The sequence below is a fragment of the Carcharodon carcharias genome, chromosome 1, assembly GCF_017639515.1.
Source record: "Carcharodon carcharias isolate sCarCar2 chromosome 1, sCarCar2.pri, whole genome shotgun sequence".
Classification (NCBI taxonomy): domain Eukaryota; kingdom Metazoa; phylum Chordata; class Chondrichthyes; order Lamniformes; family Lamnidae; genus Carcharodon; species Carcharodon carcharias.
In genome coordinates this window covers 189,903,328-189,925,235 of record NC_054467.1, presented here as the reverse complement: position 1 = coordinate 189,925,235, position 21,908 = coordinate 189,903,328, and the positions used below count along the sequence as shown (strand labels likewise).

The 21,908-nt window shown below is 45.2% G+C and overlaps 1 protein-coding gene across 3 annotated transcripts in view; it reads left to right on the top strand.

The window, feature by feature from the left end:
• Positions 1–20,030, top strand: part of LOC121294052 (urea transporter 2-like) — a 150,422-nt gene extending 130,392 nt beyond the window's left edge. For 2 of the 3 annotated variants that reach the window (XM_041173188.1, XM_041173269.1), the window contains 4 exons: positions 2,753–2,900; positions 9,345–9,479; positions 12,893–12,942; positions 18,943–20,030. In XM_041173188.1, coding sequence (XP_041029122.1) covers positions 2,753–2,900; positions 9,345–9,479; positions 12,893–12,942; positions 18,943–19,110 — 501 coding nt within the window. In that variant the 3' untranslated portion in view covers positions 19,111–20,030. Of the gene's footprint in view, positions 1–2,752; positions 2,901–8,791; positions 8,821–9,344; positions 9,480–12,892; positions 12,943–18,942 lie in introns of all 3 variants that reach the window. The other variant, XR_005941292.1, reaches the window with a different exon arrangement.
• The last annotated feature ends 1,878 nt before the right edge of the window (positions 20,031–21,908 follow it).

The following is a 21,908-nucleotide window of genomic DNA, read 5'->3' as shown; positions in this document are numbered from 1 at the left end:
TCAAAATTCATATTTTTTATTTGGGTGGTGGGGCCTTGCACCTCAATGATGCAGATAGGTGCCTGTCCTGATGTACCACAAAGTTTGCCTCAACTTTATAGTTCCAGGAACTGTCAGAACTTAGATATCCACCCAGCAACCCTCTTTGTAAGTGAACTGCTTTAAAACCTATGCTTTTCTTTAAGAGTCTGCTCTCAACACCCAGGTAGAGCCAAGTTTTGTTGTCCTTGTTGTCTAGTGGTATTATGCTACTAGTCTCATCATAATCTGGCTTTCAGCCTAGCCTTTGGCATTTCTAACACATCCTGCCAAAATTATTGCAGGATTGCACCAGAGGCAAGGTAATTTGCCATAGTCCACAAGATATCTCTCACTGCGCTTGAGGGGTGCCACTGCACAGCAAGCATACAGCAAGGCAAGCAGGCAGGCCTCCATGAACCACAGCCAGTACAGAGATTGAACCCGCATTGCTGGCTCCATTCTGCACCACCATCTAGTCACTAGGCCAAATGAGCTAACCAACCCCCAGAGGATTGTGCCAGAAGGACTGTGAATTTTCACCCCTACGATTCAAGATCTGATGTCAACTCGGCAGAAATGACAGCCAATTATCTGGCATTCCTCTTGGCACATAAGAGATCAAAATATAATTGAGTTAAACAAGTAACGAAAAGGCATAAAAGACACTTGACCTATGAAGTTTCTTGTTACCGAGTTTCAAATTTAGCCATATGTCAGCAGTGTTCAACCTGTAGCCCTATGGGCAAATGGTAGCCTTCAAGGCCTTGCAATCCAGCTCAAGAAACCAGTTGATCTGATGTTTCTTATTTGCTGAATTTCCCTGTTTCTATTTTTGTGATGGTAAAGGTTTCGCTTGTGACATTCTTGGCAAAGTTGCCTCATCATCAGATAATTCTTAAATCAAAACAATTTGCTCGTATTGAGATTACTAGAAACATGGGGGAGGATTTTTCCCTTGTCGGGCGGGCTCAGGGAGAGCAGGTGGGGACGGTCGGGAAGCCGAACACCGCCTGCGATCGGGGCCGGACCGTCATTTCACACTGGTGGGCCTTGACGTGAAATGCGAGCAGCAGCGCTGAGCGCTCCCTGTGTGGTGGAGGTGATGGAATGCGCACGAATACACGCTTGAAAATCTCCCTAAGGCACAGAGCTGCCTTAGGATGATGAACAGTTTTCAAAATAAAAGATAAAGGTTTATAAAATATTATAAAACACATCCCCCCTCATGTGACTGTAGCACATGAGCTGGGACACGTTATTAATTAAACTTTAACATTTTTATTTTATTTTTATTTGATGTTGGAAACCTCACCCCGCCCTTGGATGAGGTTTCCTAAAAAATGCAAAGGCCACTTGGCCTTTACACCTGCTTGCCAACCGTAAAGTTGTATGAGCAGCGAAAAATATCATTTAATTATCTTTTTAGAGGCCTTTTAATTGTTGGCAGGCACGCAGCCGACTTCAGCGCACGCCAGCCATCCAAAATATCATGCGAGTGCGCAGTGACAGTGGGGCGCTCGCCTGACGTCATCGCACATCATTTTACGCTCTGTCAGGTCAGGCGCATGCCCCCCCGCCGAGCTAAAAATTCTCCCCATGGTTTTAAAAGTTGTCAACGGGCCCTTGGTTTCATGATACACACCAACACAGAAAGACTATAACATAGAACACATTGGCCATATTCAATTAATTTTTCTGTGTACAAAAAACACCATTTTCAGCTGGCTTTGGCAAAATTAAAAAGATTGAATCAGCTAGATTTAAATTCATTTGCAGCGATGCAAACTATGCTTCTCTACAACAAAGGGAAGCTTATTTTACAATGTGAATCATTGGTGCTACATTACAGTTCTGTTCTTAAAACAAACACTTATCTTCTGAAAAATTAACAGGTATGTAATTGTCTCCATAACAAATAAACATCTTTTCATTCATAATTGTCCGATTAAGCACTTATCATATGCAATAAAGAAATCAGAGCTAGAAAAACAGCGGCAAAGAATGCATCCTCTTAAGAATAAAGAATTGTTCAGCATAGGAATGACTAGAGATCTTAAGAAAAGAATTATCAAGCCTGTGATTTAGACAGTCTTGTTGGGACTGAAACATGCACCTTGTGGAAAGCAGACATCAGGGGCAGAATTTTATGCCAGCGGGATTTCATGGACCCGCCAAAGTCACTGGACCTTTGAATGAATCGCCACATTTTACAGCCCTGCCCAATCATAACAGGACCATAAAAATTCTGCCCCAGAGTTGAAAATGTGGTTCTGGAGAAGGATGGATCAGGTCAGTTAGAGAGAACACAAGAGCAATGAAGAAATTCTCAGGATGGTGGAACAGAAAAGACCATTAGTGGATATCATCAGGAAGAAGCAACACATCTAGATTGGCTATATTCTAAGGCACGAGAACTTACTGAAAGGATGGAATTGAAGCAATATCAGCAATATTGTAGACCAAGAGGCAGAAAGAGAATGATGATGTTAGTTAACTTGAAATTGAAAATGAGAGGCTCTAAGAGGAAAGCACAAGACTGCAAAGCATGGAGAAAGGAGCAGAGAACCTGTTCATGATTAACTTTAAATAGCTGCACTGGTGCAAACATGAACTATGCACAGCATTTCTATTTTTTGTCATCAGTTTTGTCTTGATTGTCTATTTTGCCAACTTACTAAAACAATCTTCACATTCCATAAAAAACACATGCCTCTGTTTCATTTTTATTCAGCTTCTGAGAGCGATCCCTGTGGGTGTTGGACAGGTGTATGGCTGTGACAATCCCTGGACTGGCGGTATTTTCCTTGTTGCATTAATTATCTCATCTCCAATCATATGTCTACATGCTGCAATTGGATCATGTGTGGGCATACTGGCAGGTATGATTATACCACTGCTTCCTGAGATGAAAGCCCACAAGGGTTCAATGTTAAATGTTTATTTATATTCTTTCTTAGGCAAGGACAGCATTTATTGTCTATTCCTAACTACTCTAGACTGTCAGAGGGCAGTTAGGAGCCGCACTGTTTTCCAGAAACAAAACATGCACCTAAGCATCCAACAAGGCAAGTGATATGTGAGTCTTCCATCCTTGCAAAAAGGGTATAATATAATATTGGATCAGACTGCTCCATATGTCCAGGATGCCTGCCAAAAGTATGTAAAACATTGAGTGAAATATTTAACTAAATGCTTTGTAATTGTAGCAGGTTTGAGATATTGATCTGCCACAGTGCCTGGCTTGCCCTGTGATAAACTCACTGAGCATCTCATAGTGGTAACAGTCAGGAAGGACCTTTTAACAGCACTATTTAAAGTGCACATTCACCAAGTAAAGGTACCTTTTAGATTGTTGGTTAACCTCTGGGAGGTTTTTGGCCTACTTCCTAACATGACACTGCCCCTGAATATTGTTTGACCTGCTCATTGTGCAAAAATGAATATGTAAAGTCATGGAGAATGCACCAGTGATGGTGACTGATAAATTACTGCCAGGCATTGTTTGAAATTTAAACCTAGTAGCTTGAGCCTGATTGGTCAAGACATTTCCCTGAGGAATGAGTCAGCAAATGGCCATCACTTATTTTGCTTACCTGAAACAGGCATATTTTTTTTTTATTCATCCATGGGATGTCGGCATCGCTGGCTAGGCCAGCATTTATTGCCCATCCATGGTTGCCCTTGAGAAGGTGGTGGTGAGCAGCATTTTTAAACTGCTGCAGTCCATGTAGTGTAGATACACCCACAGTGCTCTTAGGAAGGGAGTTCCAGGATTTTGACCCAGTGACAGAGAAGGAATGGCGATATATTCACTAGTCAGGATGGTGAGTGGCTTGGAGGGGAATTTCCAGGTGGTGGTGGGGTTCCCATGTGTCTGCTGCCTTGTCCTTCTAGATGGTAGTGGTTAAGTGTTTGGAAGGTACTGTCTAAGGAGGCTTAGTGAGTTCCTACAGTGCATCTTGTAGATGGTACACACTGCTGCTAATGTACGACAGGGGTGGCGGGATTGAATGTGTATGAATGGGGTGCCAAACAAACAGGCTGCTTTGCTCTGGATTGTGTCAAGCTTCTTGAGTGTTGTTGGAGCTGCACTCATCCAGGCAAGTGAAGAGTATCCTGACTTGTGGCTTGTAGATGGACTGGCTTTGGGGAGTCAGGAGCTAAGTTGCAGGATTCCTAGCCTCTGTCCCGCTGTTGCAGCCATAGTATTTATATGGCTAGTCCAGTTCAGTTCTGGTCAAAGGTAGCCCCAGGATGTTGATAGCGGGGGATTCAGCAATGGAAATGCCATTGAATGTCAAGGTATGATGGTTAGATTCTCTCTTGTTAGAGATGGTCATTGCCTGGCACTTGTGTGGCACAAATGTTACTTGCCACTTGTCAGCGCAATCCTGGATATTGTCCAGGTCTTGTTGCATTTGGACATGGACTGTTTCAGTATCTAAGGAGTTGCGAATGGTGCTGAACATTGTGCAATCGTCAGCGAACATCCCCACTTCTGACCATATGTTAGAAGATGATGCTTCATTGATGAAGCAGCTGAAGATCATTGGGTCTAGGACGCTACCCTGAGGAACTCCTGTAGTGATGTCCTGGAACAGAGATGATTGACCTCCAACAACCACAATCATCTTCCTTCGTGCTAGGTGTGACTCTAAACAGAGGAGAGTTTTCCCCCTGATTCCCACTCACTGCAGTTTTGCTAGGGCTTCTTAATGCCACACTCAGTCAAATGCTGCCTTGATGTCAAGGGCAGTCACTGTCACCTCACCTCAGGAGTTCAGCTCTTTTGTCCATGCTTGAACTAAGGCTGTGATGAGGTCACAGGACTGATGGCCCTGGCGGAACCCAAACTGAGCATTAGTGAGCAGGTTATTGCTAAACAAGTGCTGCTTGATAACACTGTTGATGACCCCTTCCATCATTTTACAGATGATCGAGAGTAGACTGATGGGGCAGCAATTGGCTGGGTTGGATTTGTCCTGTTTTTGGAGTACAGGACATACCAGGGCAACTTTCCACATAGCTGGGTAGATGCCAGTGTTATAGCTGTACTGGAACAGCTTGGCTAGGGGGTGTGGCAAGTTCTGGAACACAAGCCTGCAGCACTATTTCCGGAAAGTTATCAGGGCCCAGAGCTTTTGCACTATCCAGTGCCTTCAGCCATTTCTTGATAACATGTGGAGTGAATTGAATTGGCTGGAGACTGGAATCTGTGATGCTGGGGACTTCCAGAGATCGAGATGGATCATCCACTCGGCACTTCTGGCTGAAGAATGTTGCGAATATTTCAGCCTTATCTTTTGCACTGATGTATTGCGCTCCCCCATCAATAAGGATGGGGATATTTGTGGAGCCTCCTCCCTCACTCAGTTATTTAATTGTCCACCACCATTCATGACTGGAAGTGGCAGGACTGCAGAGCTTAGATCTGATCCGTTAGTTGTGGAATCACTTAGATCTGTCTATCACTTTCTGCTTATGCTGTTTGGCACACATGAAGTCCTGTGTTATAGCTTCACCAGGTTGACACCTCATTTTTGTGCTGCTCCTGGAATACCCTCCTGCACTCTTCATTGAACCAGGGTTGATCCCCTGGCTTGATGGTAATGGTAAAGTGGAGGATATGCTGAGCCATGAGGTTACAGATTGTGTTCGAGTATAATTCTGCTGCTGCTCATGGCCCATAGCGTCTTATGGATGCCCAGTCTTGAGTTGCTAGATCTGTTCGAAATCTATCCCATTTAGCCAGGTGGTAGAGCCACACAACACGATGGGGGGTATCCTCAATGTGAAGATGGGACTTCACCTCCAGAAGGACTGTGCAGTGGTCATTCCTACCAATACTTCCATGGACAGATGCATCTGCGGCAGGCAGGTTGGTGAGGATGAGGTCAGGTATGTTTTTCCCTCTTCTTGCTTCCCTCACCACCTGCTGGAGACCGAGTCTAACAGCTATATCCTTTAGGACTTGGCCAGTAATGGTGCTATCGAGCCACTCTTGGTGATGGACATTGAAGTTCCCTACCCAGAGCACATTCTGCAGCCTTGCCACCCTCAGTGCTTTCTCCAAATGGTGTTCAACATAGAGGAGCACTGATTCATCAGCTGAGGGGGTGTAATCAACAGGATATTTCCTTGTTCATGTTTGACCTGATGCCATGAGACTTCATGAGGTCCAGCGTCGATGTTGAGGACTCCCAGGGCAACTGACTGTATACCACTGTGCCGCCACCCTTGCAGGGCCTGTCCTGCCTGTGGTTCAGGACGTACCCTGGGATGGCAGTGTCTGGGACATTATCTGTAAGGTATGATTCCATGAGATTGACTATGTCAGGCTGTTGCTTGACTAGTCTGTGAGACAGCTCTCCCAATTTTGGCACTAACCCCCAGGTGTTATTAAGGAGGACTTTGCAGGGTTGACAGGGCTGAGTTTGCCGTTGTCATTTCCGGCGCCTAGTCAATGCCAGGTGGTTCATCCAGTTCCATTCCTTTTAGGCCATTTAGCGGATTAATAAAACTGAGGGCAGTTAAGAGTCAAACACATTGGGCAGAATTTTTCCCTTGACGGGCAGGTGGGCCCCATTGGCTCGGAGGCTGGTAGGCAGCCAACCCCCGCCACCGAAATGAGGCCCGCCGCCATTTTGAGTAGGTGAATGAGGTTTCGTGCATTATCAGAAGCCGCTGGGGCTGTTGGCCTGCCCACCAGCCTTAAGGTTGGACGGGCAGGTTATTAATTATCTTAATTAGCCTGTCAATGGCCTCAATTGGCCATTGACAGGTCAGCGGGCGGACAGCTGATTTAAAGGGACTGGGATGACGTCGGGGGTTCCCCCCAATGTCATCCCGCGTCATTTTTCCGTCGGCGAGCGGGCCCTGCCCCCAAATTGCCGATGGGAAAATTCAGGTGATTGTGTGGGTCTGGAGTCACATGTAGGCCAGACCAGATAAGGACGGCAGATTTCCTTCCCTAAGATGGGTTTTTACTACAATTTACTACAATGGTTTCATGGTCATCATTAGACTTCTAATTCCAGAATTTTTCAGGGCCGTCACTTTCAGCCGAGAAAAGTGTCCAGGCTGCCTCAGATTACTCTGGAAGGGTGAGGTATCTCAAGAATTCGGGCAACAGGTGAAGCTAGCTGTTTCGTGCTGCTGCTATGCACTAGCAACACGAGTATTCACCACTAACAGGATGCTGCTGTCAAGCCAAAAAGACGTTCTGCCCATCACCCAAATGAGTAATGTGGCATATGAGTTTCAGTGCCAGTGTGATGCTAGGAATGTAGGCTGTATGTCCCAAATACTGGTGGACCATATCAATCAGCATACCCAAGCCGATGTTCGCAACGGGCAAGGTACAAGCCGTACCTAACCAGCCTGTGCTTGCAAAATTCAAAACACAATGTCCAACATTAGATTTGATTCCATGATTGGACAACATTTGCTAAGTAATGGGAGCTCTGAAGAAGAGTCATACAGACTAGAAATGTCAACTTTGTTTCTGTCTCCACAGATGCTGTTAGACCTGCTGAGTTTTTCCAGAATTTTCTGTTTTTGTTTCAGATTTCCAGCAACCGCAGTATTTTGCTTTTATATTTGCTAAATAATGCTCAGTGTGCTAAGAATGATGCTGACAGCCAATTTAAGATTGTCAGGCATGCTCCAAATGTGGTGCATTTCCATGTACTGGAAGCTACATATGTTAATACACAGAACCATGATAGGGTCCCCCTTGTCCTCACTTATCACCTCACCAGCCTCCACATTCAAAGGATCATCCTCCGCCCTTTCTGCCAACTCTAGCATGATGCCACCACCAAACACATCTTCCCTTCATCCCCCGGTGGCATTCCGCAGGGATTGTTCTCTCCGGGACACCCTGGTCCACTTCTCCATCACCCCTACACCTCAACCCCCTCCCATGGCACCTTCCCATGCAACCGCAGAAGGTGCAACACTTGCCCCTTTACTTCCCCTCTCCTCACCGTCCAAGGGCCCAAACACTCCTTTCAGATGAAGCTGCATTTCATTTGCACTTCCCTCAATTTAGTCTACTGCTCCCAATGCGACTTCCTCTAAAATGGAGAGACCAAACGCAGACTGGGTGACCGCTTTGCAGAACACCTTCGGTCTGTCCGCAAGCATGACCCAGACCTCCCTGTCACTTGCCATTTCAACACACCACCCGGCTCCCATGCCCACATGTCCATCCTTGGCCTGCTGCAATGTTCCAGTGAAGCTCAACACAAACTGGAGGAACAGCACCTCATCTTCCGACTAGGCACTTTACAGCCTTCCGGACTGAATATTGAGTTCAACAATTTTAGATCATGAACTCTCTCCTCCACCCCCACCCCCTTTCCAATCCCCCTTTTTCCAATAATTTATATAGATTTTTCTTTACCCACCTATTTCCATTATTTTTAAGTGTATTTCCATCCATTGTTTTATCTCTACCTTTTAGCCTATTTCGATCCCTTCCCCCCACCCCATCCCCACTAGGGCTATCTGTACCTTGCTCGTCCTGCTTACAACCTTAATGTCACCTATTAGCACATTCCTTAGATAATATCACCACCTTCAACACCTCTTTGTCCTTTTGTCTATGACATCTTTTGACAATCTCCACCTATCGCTGGCCCTCTGTCCAGCTCTACTTGTCCCAACCTCCCTTAAACCAGCTTATATTTCACCTCTCTTCTATTTTTCCTTAGTTCTGTTGAAGATTCATATGGACTCAAAACATTAACTGTGTTCCTCTCCGCAGATGCTGTCAGACCTGCTGAGTTTTACCAGGTATTTTTATTTTTACGTTCCTGTTCTTTGCAGACAGAAAGAACCTGTGCACACATTTAACACCTGATTCAGTTAAACAAAATCAGTGACAGCCATCCCCTGACTCATTCCTCAGGGCAATGCTTTAACCAATCACGGTCAAGTTGCTAGCTTAAATTTCAAAAAATGCTTGGCAGTTAACTGGTGGATTCTCCATGGCGATGCATCTACCTCTCAGAGTCCACTTGCCAACTAATCAGCACTCTTTTCTCATACAGTATAAATTGTTGTTTTCCCCTTATATTGGTATTCTTGCGAAGTGCCCTGATGAGTGTAGGGCAAAAAGATTTGACATGTCTCTTTTTTCAACAATACTCAAGTTCTATACTACCAAATGACTATTTAAAGTCAGTTAGTTCTCTGTGTTAAGTGATCTAATAATTATACATTAGATACATTTGCACCAAAACAGGAGCGAAGTAACCAGCAACCTGTAAGGGACCAAGCAGTTATGTATTTTTTCTGTTTATAAATTTGCTTTACAGGATTATCCCTGGCCTCACCATTCCAGAAGATCTATGATGGGTTATGGAGCTACAACTGTGTTCTGGCCTGTATTGCAGTGGGAGGGATGTTCTATGCCCTGACGTGGCAGACTCACCTCTTGGCAGTAATGTGCTGTAAGTAGAAACAAATATTTGTTGGCACCATGTAGTCACAAACTATTACAATTGTCTTGTTGCAAAATGGAAAAATAGTTCTTGAAGAAAACCAGATCATCCATCCACCCAATTTCACATAACATTTTTGATCATCATTTTCTACCCTTTCTTCTATATGACCACCTCTGCGGTAGAATGCAGTTATGATTCCATTCCTACCTGAGACAAACTTACGCAGAACATGCTTTCATTTTTCCTCCTTTACTTGTACATCATCTACATGCTTCCCCTCAGCAACATCATTGACAAGCATGGGCTGACTTTCACATGTACATTCATGGCACTCACCAGCATTTCCACCCGTTCCTTCAGTACTTTTGACTCCACAACTGTGCTGATTCCCTGACCATAATAAAATACGGAATGGGTCGTAACATCCTACAGCTTACAACAGTAAAGCTGAGGCAATCCTGTTCAATTGACACCAATGTCATCATGCTTCTGCCATTGACAGTGGGTGCTCACTCAGGGTGAGCTAAGCCCATTAGCGCACACCTTGCTATCGACTCTGTACTGGACTGAAGCACATCTTTCCACTGCTACTGAATTGTATAGTTATCTATAACTTTGTCATAATCTTTCTGCCCTGGACTGATTCTGCATACCTCCTGGATCTTCACTCCAACAGGAATTTCTCCATCGGTGCTTCCTCTTCCAGTGTCACCATTCAAATAGCTTCTGGACTTCAGTTGCTTGCCATACCTGTCTCCATATTTGGACCATGATTTGAGTACCATCAATGTACATGTGAAAATTGAGCCCAGGCTTGTCAATGATATTGTTGAGAGGAAACATGTAAATGATTAATGCAAGGGCATTGGTGGACAACCTGTTTAGCTATTCACCACCTGATTTGGCTGGACCACATAAAATATGATCAGGTCCTCCTCTTATCTACAAAGACTGCTCACAATTCTCGGATTATCCTGGAATGCCCAGCTTCCTTTCTTAACTGCAAACAGTCATTGAAAACCCCTCTCCCATGTCTCCTCCACCTTCAACAATCCGTGTGAGGAGCTCATGGATTCCTTTGTTACCAAGGTTGAGACTCTTTGATCAGCTGCCTCAGCCACTTCCCTCCCTTCCCCTAGTCCACCAGGCCAAGCTTCTTCTAAGGCTCCCCCTTGCCCTAGCCCTGATCTTGATTTCTCTAATTTCTCTCCTATTTCCCTTTATCCTTCATCGAGCTCATTCTATCCATTAGACCATCTTCTGACCTATTGATCCATTCTCACTAAACTACTGACCACCCAACTTCTTTCTTTGGCTCCCATGTTAGCTGACGTTGTTAATGGTTCTTGATCCTCAAGTTCCGAACCCCTCTCTTCAAATATGCTGTCATCACACACCCCCTCAACAAAACAGACCCTTGACCCCTCCCCACAACTATGCAAACTATAGTCCCATCTCCAACCTCCCTTTTCTCTCCAAAGTCCACTAACGCATTACACTTCGCAAACTCCTGCCCACCTTCCCAGAACTACACATGTGTATCCCACGAATGAAGTTTCAGCTGCTACCATAGTTCCAAAACAGCTCTTTTCAAAGTTACAATGACATCCTTGACATCCTCCTATTTCATATCTACACATTGTTCCTCTGTGACATCATCCAGAAACAAAGCATCAATTTCCACATGTACATTGAAGAAACCAGTTTCTCCTCACCATCACTTGTCTCAGCCTCTCCACAGTCTCTACATTGTCAGACTGCTTGTCTGATATCCAGCACTGCATGAGCAGAGATTTCCTCCAATTAAATATTGGAAAGACTGAAGCCATTGCCTTTGATCCCTGCCACAAACCTTGTTTGCTAGCTATTAACTCCATTCCTCTTCGTAGCAACTCCCTGAAGCTGAACTCGATTGTTTGCAACCTTGTTGTCATATTTAACCTCGAGATGGGCTTCAACCACATATCCACACCATTGCTAAGACCACATACTCCCACCTCTGTACTAACTCCACCCCTGCCGGAGCACATCTACTGCTGAAACCCTCATCCATTTCTTTGTTACATCCAGACTTCACTATTATAATGCACCTCTAGCTGGCCTCCCACTTTCTACCCCTGTATACTCGAGGCCAAAATCCTGCTGCTAACTCACAACAAAATTCTCATCTTTGTTTTCAAATCCCTCCATGGCTTCGTGCCTCCTTTTCTCTATAACCTGCTCCATTCCTATATGTATCTGCGCTCCTCTTTCTCCTGCCTCTTGAGCATTCCCAATTTTCATTGCTCCACCATCGGTGGCCATGCCTTCACTTACCTAAGCCCCAAGCTCTGCAATACGCTTGCTAAACCTCTTCATCTCTACCTCACTTTCCTCCTTTAAGACACTTCTTAAAGCCGACCTCTTTGACCAAACTTATGGTCATTTGCCTTAACATGTCCTTAAGTGACTCAGTATCATATTTTGTCTCATAATGCCCATGTGAAGTCCTTGTGATATTTTAGTTTGATAAAGGTACTGTATGAATACAAGCTGTTGTTGTCTTCAAACATGATCCAGACTTTCTATCTGCTCCATCATCAGGTCCACTTTCTTCCCATTCCAGAGTATTACAAACCTTTCTCATTTCTCCAGTGCTGAAATATTCATCCATGTTTTTATTCCTTATGGGAATAATTTCTCTAATACTTCCCTTTTGGCCATTCTGCAGCCACACTTCATGAACTCTAGCTGACTCAAAACCCAAGTCCTCTCACATACATAATCTTGCATAAACATCAATCCTCTTTGCCAAGCTCCAATGGTTCCTTTTACACCAGTCAATCAGCTTGAAGAACCCATCTTTATCCTCATATTCCTCCAACGTTTTCCCTAACCGTATATGGAAACTTTTCTCCAGCAACATGGCCCCACTCATAACTTTTATTCCTTCAGTTCTGAATGACTGTTCAACTCTCAACTGTTGCACCACCACTGAAAACTTGTGTTTCAGTCTGTGTATCCCTGTGTCTATGTTTCCAAAAGATCTTCAAAATCCATCTCTCCAATTATGTTTTGGTCAATCCCCACCATGACCCTTAAATTTCCTTCTCTTTAAAGACATTAAAATGTTTCAACGTGAAGACTGACGGGCAGAATCACAGAATTGTTACAGAAGGAGGCCATTTAACCAATTGTGTCTGCACCAGCTCTTGGAATGACCGTTATGACGTAGTACCATTCTCCTGCCTTTTCTGCATAACCCTGCACATTGCTTCTATTCAAATAATCATCAAATGCCCTCTTGAATGCCTCAGTTGAATCTACCTCCACCACACTTCCGGCAGTAGATAAACATTTATCAAAATTTAATTATATAAAGAATAGCCAATGTTTCTCAGGTTTAGTAAACACAATGTTTTTCTATCCTCCCCCAATAGCTCTTTTCTGCGCTTACTTAGGAGAAGCACTCATGAACATGATGTCTGTGGTAAGTCACAACCATTAATTGTCAAAACTTAGATGCATTTTCCCTTAAAATGAAAGAGGGTGTTGCATAAATTTAGCCTGGAATTAAGCATAATTTTAGGGAATGCATAGTTTTTGGTTACCAAAAAAAAAGAAAAAAAACTTGCATTTACATAGTGGCTTTCATGGCCTTAGAATGTCATGAAGCACTTCACAGCCAATGAAGTATTTTTCAAATTTTGGCAAACTTGAATGCACTCAAAACCCATCCATTAGTACAGAGTTAAAATCAGACTTTATTGTAATGTAGAAAATGCAGCTATCAATTTGCATACAAAAAGATCCCACAACCAGAAATGAACTAACTGTTCAGATAATCTGTTTAGTGGTCGTGGTTAAGGAATACATGTCAGCCAGGACATGAGGAAAATTTCCTTGCTCTTGAAGAGTACCATGAGATTTTTTAGGTCCACCTAAGAGAGCAGAGATACTTTGGTTTAACACCTTCTCTGAAAGATGGCACATCAGATAATGCTTTACTCCCTCAGTACTGTACTGAAGCACCAGTCCACATTATGTGCTCAAGTCTCTGGAGTGGAACCCACAACCTTCTGACTTAAATGTGAGAGTACCACCAGCAGAACCACACTTGACACCAAAGACCTCTACAATGTCATGGAGATGTGCTTTATGCCTAATAATGATTTTTAATACACTGGCTGGAAACCTGAAATGAACTTTTGACAACAGACTTTTTAAAAACACAGAGACTAAAGTGACTTAAACTCACAGCCCAAGATAGCTAACTCCAATTTGCATTACTATTTGTTCAACATTCCAATTCATTGGAGTGGAATCAGTTTGTCTGCAAAACCCATTAAAGAAAATGACTTCAGGGGAATGTGAAGGGCTCACATCTCCTGTTTCATTAGCAAGGCATCTATGTCAATCACCTGAGGTTTTCAGCTGTTGGAGACGGGCCTGTAAGACTAATTGCTTACACAATGGGACCTTAGCTAAGTTAGCTACCAAACATGAGCTAATTGAGTCACCTTTGGAACACACAGACAATGTCTTTTATTAATCCCCTGGCAGTTGGAGAAGGAAGGTCACATGTCAAGCCAGCCCTTTGTATGTTTTAAGCACATATTTTCTCAGCGGAACTATAGAGAAGCAGCTTAGGGAGAAGACCTAAGTGGGTTCCCCCCGCCTCCATTTTTTTGTCCAGCTCACCTGGTAAGCTTCGTGCCCTGTTTACTGACTGAGATCATATACGGATGCCTGCTGATGTCAGAGATTTCTTAAAAGAATCCAACCAGATACTACTGTATCCTGAAGAACACACGTCGGGAACTTAATTTCAATGCTTTAGCATCTCATTATAAACCCTGCATGCTGGAATCATCCGCCACAATGGATCATCTGGGCTGTACAGTGTAATTGCATGCCACTGTGTTTCACAGCTGCACCTGGCGAGCTGCACTTCACTCGGGACTTGAGGTTTGTCTTTGGGTAGCACTCACTGTCATCAGCACCAGGCTTCGCAGGCAGCAGCCCATCACTTTTAGGGGGGCTCACGGGCAGGTGTCTACCTAGCAGACCAGCTGTAAGGCAGGGGTGGCTTTTCAATGGGTGCATGGCTCGGGCTTGCTTGGGGAAGGGGAAGAAGTGGTCTCAGGCAAGGGAAAAACGTATATTAGGGCAGGGAGGCATCCCAGGGTGTGTGGGGACACATATTGACCTGTGCAAGTGGCCTCAAGATGGTGAGGGCTGAGGAGGCAGTGTCCAGAGGACATGAACCTAGATGGAGATGTGAGGGTTTGTGTGTGAGAGAGTGAGTGGTGATGTCCCTTGAGTTGACAGTGAGTGAGAGGCCAGTGAATACGTGATGGCCTTGTGAGTGTGTGAGGTTAGAGTGATGAGATGGCTGCAATATCTTGGCGGCACGGATGACATCATTCATCCTCTTTCTGCACTGGATGGTCGACCTCTTGTGTGCAGCATTGGCACTGACCACCTCTGCCACTGCCTTCCAAGCTGAAGTGGTGAGATTGCTGGTCCTTCTGCGGCCAGAGTGGGGGTGGAGGACGTCACGGTGTGCCTCCAAAAGACATTCCAGTGACGGGTCACTGAACTCTCCTTGGCTTTCAGGGCCATGTCTTCACTGGAGCAGTCCTGGGCTGCAAGCATTGAGAACTGTGTCCATAACTGCAGTTTAGATATGGCACCTGGAGTGAGGAAATGGTGAGGTAATGGTGTGGTGGGCGATTCAGAGGCTGCCTGCCAGCGAGGCGGTGTGTTTCCCACGGCTGCATAATTAATTAGGCTGGATGCAAACAATAGGGCATGAAAACCCGCCATTGCAGCCGGCAGGTAAAACATTGTCGACGGCTACCATACTTAGTGTAAATCTGGGATGATTCCACCCTCTGCTTCTGTCTCCACGCATTCTGCCAGATCCTGTCGAGTATTTCAAGTGATTATATCAAGTGATGGCCCATCTTCACACTCACTGCACACGTCAGTGATGCCTGCACCTCGATGGTGCATGTCATTGCTGCCAGAATGTCATGGGCAGGCGTGACAGAGTTCCATCATTCTCTTTGAGTGCTCTCAGCACCTTTAAGGTGGGGCTGGTGATGCTGTGCTCCTGAAGGGGTCAGGTGCTGAAGGCTGACAAAGGGTCAGTTGCATTTAAAGTTTCATTGCAACTCCATGACATGAGCCTGAGCACTGAGGGTAGATGCACTGCCATCAGCCACACTGAAGTGAAACTTTCACAGATGTCAGGATTGTCCTCATTGCATCTCGTCGTCATCCTCCATGCATCTTGCTGCTATGAGGGCCTCCTGAGCGCGCTTACCTCAGCTGGCCAGTGCGATGGCCTCATCGCCAGCATCCTCGCCTTCGAGGACCTCATCACCATCATCCCTTTCGAAGTCCTCCTCATCCGAGGAGACGTGCAGCTCTTCCATCTGCTCCTCAGCCAGGTCCTCCCACCATTGCAGCACCAGGTTGTGTTGTGCGCAACAAGCGATGATAATACATGACACCCTCGGTGGGCTGTATTGCATTGCTCCACCGGACCTGTCGAGGCACTGGAACCTCATGTTCAAAATGCCTATTGTTTGCTCTACCAAAGGCTGGGTCGCAGAATGAACCCCGTTATAACGTCGCTCTGCTGCAGGCAGAGGCTGGCGCACGGGCGTCATCAACCACAACCTCTGTGGGTAGCCCTTGTCTCCAAGGAACCAACCCTGCAGCTTCTGTGGACCCTGGAAGATGTCAGGGATCTGAGACCTGCTAAGGCTGTAGGAGTCATGGACGTTTCCTGGGAATCGTGCTCGGACCTGTAGGACATGTTTGTGGTGGCCGCACACCAGCTGAACATTGAGCGAGTGGAAGCCCTCTAGGTTGATGTAGTTTATGGCTTGTTGCCACAGACATCTAAACAGCACATGAGTGCAGTCGATGGTACCCTGCACCTGTGGAAAACTAGAGGTCTGCGCAAATCCTGGCTTTCCTGATCCTAGGCGAAATGCATAAAGTTCTGTGCATTCACAAAGATGGCATCTGTGACCTCCTGGAGCCCTGGAAGGAACCGCTGGCATAAAGATTGAGCGCTGCAGCCATTTTTACGGCCATTGGCATGGATGCCCTCCCTGTCCCCATGGCATCAGATCCTGCAGCAGTTGGAATATGTGACCGAGCAGTTTCCTAGACATGTGCGGTCTTCGGTGACACTGGTTCTCAGTCATCTGCAGAAATCACAGGTGCTGTCTATAGACCCTGGCTCTAGCAAAGCACCAACAAGCGACAGCTCTCCATGGAATTTCAGCTGCATATGCAGCAGGCCCTCCCGTCCCTTCATCTTGAGGGAGGAGCTCCTCCCTTTGCTGAGCCAGGCACTTCTGGCGCTCTCATTTTCTTCATCTCTGCTCCCTGTGAGCCATGAGGCATACCACTAAATCACCAGGCTCCATGATCCTGATGTTCTCCTCCTGCAGGATCAAAGAGAGAGATGCATGGGTTAGTACATTGTCCTAAGAACCTTTCTTGGTTAAGTCTGAAGGCCCCTTCACGCATGCAGGACAGTGCTGGCCACCATTTGAATGGCCAATGTGTAGTGCTGTCCGAAAGCCCGCCCACCTCCATGCCACTCCACTTGACCAATTGGCAGTGGCTTCAGCCACTGGACTCCATGCTGTGCTTTCAGCTCAGGTGCAGGCATTCACCTAACCCACACTGCAAGGATGAGCTGTTAGCTTGAACAATGAGGGATACTGGTCCAAATCTTAAAAAAGACATTACAATGGGCTCTGAGTGCCTCCCCCAGTGACTGCACCATGGCCACCATGCAAGGGCATTCTGCAACTTGCCCAGTCAGCCAATTGTTCTGTTGCCCCTAAAACGCTCATGAATTTGCAGTCTGCATCCAAGTGGTTAAAAGTTCTGGAGCATTTGGTGTCACATTCATGCTTTTGCGTTGTTTGAGTGGGCAGAAAGGCTTTAGAGGCCCGACTCCAAGCATGTCAATGGAGCTGCTGCTGAATGGTCTCAACTGCAGAAGAATGCTCACTTTTGACAAGCTTTTCCAACTGCATAGCCCCTTCACTCACCCTCTCACCCACCAAACCATCCCCTCCCCACCTCCCAACAGCACCCCAGCATGTACTTGTGGACTTCCTTCAGTCTGTGCTGCCTTGGACCCTCACCTCCCCCAGCCTCACCCACACTGGAGCCTTGCCCTGGCATCACACTGAAAGCCAGCCAGGAAAAAGCAACTGGCTTGTGCCCCCCCTCCCACGAATGTCTCTTCCTTGATATCTACAGACGTTGTTCACAAGTGCTGCGCAAGGTTGTGTGCACTCATCTCCAAGTTCCCCTCGAAGTTCAGGTTGCCAGGTGCACATCTTTTAAAGGCAGTTGTGAAACACGCCATTCTGAAGTTACGCCGACATGGGCAGTAAAAATAACTTGGGGGGATGATTCCGGTGAGCAGGGCTTATAATGAGATGCTAAAGTATTGAAATTAGATCCCTGACATACAGCGGGAAATGTGGCCTGTCATTGACAGGCAGAGCGGATGATCACAAACTGGTTCACGATGGCATAAAACTAATTTTTGGCCTTCTCGCCATATTGTCCACTCACGTCTGCCATGACACCTGCCGCAAATGAGACCAGACAATTCAAGGGGGTAACTTTTGATGTTGGAAGGAAGAAGGCTGTAGCAGGGGCTGTCTCCTAATAATTAAGTTCCTGAAAGTTTATATAAAAGACTCCATAACATATAAAGTAAAATTGAAAGGACTACCAATGGACAAGCTGACTCCAAAGTTAAGCCATTGCAATCATGTTCATGCACATGCTAACCACTTCACATTAATGTGAAACAGATTATTTATGGCAGCCTCAATCTACCTGGATGTCCACATTAAGGATGTCAATTATGCTACAAGCACTGGTTAATGCTGATACCTGTACAGTCCCAAGTTATATTGCCAATGCACAGCTGTAACAAAGACAACACTGTTTGAACACCACCCAAAGCTCCCATCCCACAATGAAGAAAACTCAGTGACTTCATCCAGCAGTATCGGAAATCATTTTACGTTGTCACAAAAATTATTTTCTTTGACGTTCTCAGTGGGAAAAAAAAACTTCTAAGTCATTTTGACTAGAATTGTTATGTATGCATTGTACAAAATAAGAACACAAACTGACAAGAATGCTCAAATTCCCTGTAGCCCTAAAGGGAACAAAGTGATATGTATTTGGCAGTTTCACTGTGTTAAGTTATATTTACACTGCCATTTGATTTGCAGATGCAAACAGGTTTCATTTGCATGTCAATGCAAAAATAGCAGTAGCATTTAAACTACTGAATTGTAAGGCCCCTTCAGCAGGATGTCTCCTACCAAAGCATTCATTTTCAATCTGACCTCACTTACCTCAACGGTATTTGTTGAAACAGAACTGATATTGCTGTTTAACTGTTTTATTTTGTGTTGTTTTCCAGGTTGGATTACCTGCATGCACTTGGCCTTTCTGCCTTTCCACAACTGTATTTCTGCTGATGACCACCAGTAATAAAGCCATCTGTAAATTAAGTCTATCTGATGTGACCTACCCTGAGAAAAACATACGGATTTACCAAGAAATGAAGAAAATTGAACAAAGTAAATGAAAAAAATGTGGCACAAAAATCCTAATGAAAAGTACAACTGCCTACAAGATATATATACATGCAATGCTTCCTTTTTAATTACACAGTTCATTATATAACCTGCATATTGTATAAATGCCTCAAATACCCTGATTTTTCCACAGATGAAATGTGCCCCTTCTAAAAGAATATCTTCATATCATTGAAATTATATCATTGCCCTTTTGTTAGAACTGCTCTTGTTCCATCTACTAAAGTTGGAAAGTAAATTGAATGGCATACATTCACAGTTAAATGCAGAACTCAATTTGACAATTTGATCCTTAACAACATGGCACAGTGAAAGAAGTTGGATGTCCAATGACAACACAGCTTGCACTTAATGTACAAGATGTCCCATGGCACTTAACAGAGGCATAACCAGGCAAACATGCTTCTAAGCTAATGAAGAAGTTACTAGGAATGCTTGGTCAAAGAGGTGAGTTTAAAGGAGGGTCTTCAAGCAGGAACGGGAAATGGAGAGGCAGACAGAATCTTGTCCCAAAATGGGTAACAAAAGATGAAGCCGTAAATTATACAATTGCAAATTATTCAAGGTTGGAAGCTCAGCAGAATAGTAATCTCAGATATAAAGAAGCTGTGAAATTTGAAGCTAATGTAGTCTAATGTACTCTAAAGAAAGCTTGACGATTTTCTGGAGTTGTATTACTCTCTGTTCCAAGCTTTTGTTGAGTTATTCTTACATCATGATGTATTAACCAATTGGATGAAGTGCCAGATGGCTGCACCATCCACCAAACCAAATTACAGCATGACTCAGTGCCTTCAGAAAAGCAGGTGAGAAAACTGGAGAAGGGAAAAATCTTCTGTACCTTTTCATTAGTTCTGATCAATGCTTGGCTGCTGTGGATCCACATTGCATTAAAAAATTACAATCACAATCAATAGCTGGGGTAACTATTTTATCTTCATCTATTGGGAGTTTGTATCAGAAATTCACATATAATCCATTCATTAAATATTCTTTTAGCTAATGGTTGAAAACACCTAGTAGTTATGGCGCAGGACAAGTAATGTAAACCTTATGAGTTCAAGCTCCCCTATGGTAAATAGTGAAACTACATTTATTAAATTTGGTCAGCTATGGACTAACAACAGAAAATTGCCATGAAAGTTCCAAATGGTGCACTAATGTCTCCCAGAGGAGGGAATCTGCCATCCCTACCTGATCTGGAATATTTGTGACCCCAATCCCACAATATATAGTTGACTCTGTGCACTCAAATAAACAATATGTTACATGGGTTGCCATGTCCCAAAATAAATAAAAGCATTCTGCAGCTTTTCCCTATACTTCAAGATGGTGCTAAACCATCTGACAAATTTCTGCATGGAGTAGTTTCTCAGCAGAAAACCTGATACTTTAGTCATCAGCTTTTGCTGAATTCCATAGTTGGAAGTGAACTAAACATAAAGAGGGTAATTTTCCTGCCCTACTGACTGACCAGGCTCAGGAATACCACTATTTCTCATCCAAGGGGATTCCTTAGTGTCAGCCCATTTGCAGGTCTTGACAGTTGAATACAGCGGAGGAAATATGAACACCTCTGCAGGCCTCCACATTTACTCCTAGAAAATCAGCTGTCAATGGACACAAAAGGGTGAAATTTTCTGTGCCCTGTGGTGTCAGGCAACGTGAGCGGACAATATGCCAAGAAGACCAAAAAATCAGTTTCACCACGTCGTGTAACCAGTTTGTAATTGTCCACTTTGCCTGTTGATGGCAGGCCGCATTTCCCACCAGCAGACGTCGGGAACCTCGGTGTAATATATCTGCATATCATAAGCCCAGCCCACTGGAATCATGTCCCGCGCTGGATCAACCGCCCACGTCGGTGGCAAAACACACTAGTGTGGAACATATCTTGACAACTGTGGATGCAGAAGTCAGGATTTACCATCAGGGCCTTCCTCACATTGCGGACACCTGGGGAGCAGAAGATGCTGGAGCCCGACAGCAACGGGATACTGGAGGAATGTCCATCAAATGCTGGGTGGATTCTCATGGACATGGCTCTGCCATGAAGCAGCTCATGGGAAGTCACTGTTGAGGGTCTGCTCACAACAGATAATCATCGAGGGGGTAGAGAGGAAGGTCCAGCTGTGTTTGGGAGAGGAAGATGTACTGGAGGGTGGAAGAGGAAGGTCTAGGATCAACTGGGAGAGGAAGAGGTGTCCGGGGGTGAAGTCGGGAGGGGAGAAAGCAAATGTGTCAGGGGTGAGGTTGAGGGGGAATGAATGTGCTGGGGGGGGGGTGAGTTTGGGAAGGGGGAGGGACTACGGGGGGATGAGGAGGTAATGGAGGAGAAGACGGCAACTGGAGAGGTAGATGTAAAGGGTGAGGCAAGTGTAAGGGAAGAATTTTGGAGGGAGGAAGGAATCTTGGGGGGGGGAGGAGTCTGGGTAGGGGAAGGAGTAAGACTGGAGGAAGAAGGAAGGTTGAAGGACGGAGTCAGGAAGGGGGGTGCTGTTGGGGGGGTAAGTCTTTCAAGAAGGGAAGGAGTTCCAAGAGGGGAAAGAGTCTGGAGGGGGGGGGATGTCCAGGTGAATGTGCAAGAGAGGATTCTGTTGAGTCTATGGCTGCCTCCTGGAGAGCAAACTGAGCATGGGTGTGGTAGGAGGGACCGGTGAGAATGACTGAGGGCAGAGTGAGGTGGTAGAGTAGGAGGGTTAGGGAGGGACAATATCGTGGAAGGGACAGCAAGGGTGGTTGGTGGGGATTCGAAGTCAGTCACTCCCAGACCCTGGAGGTGGGAAGG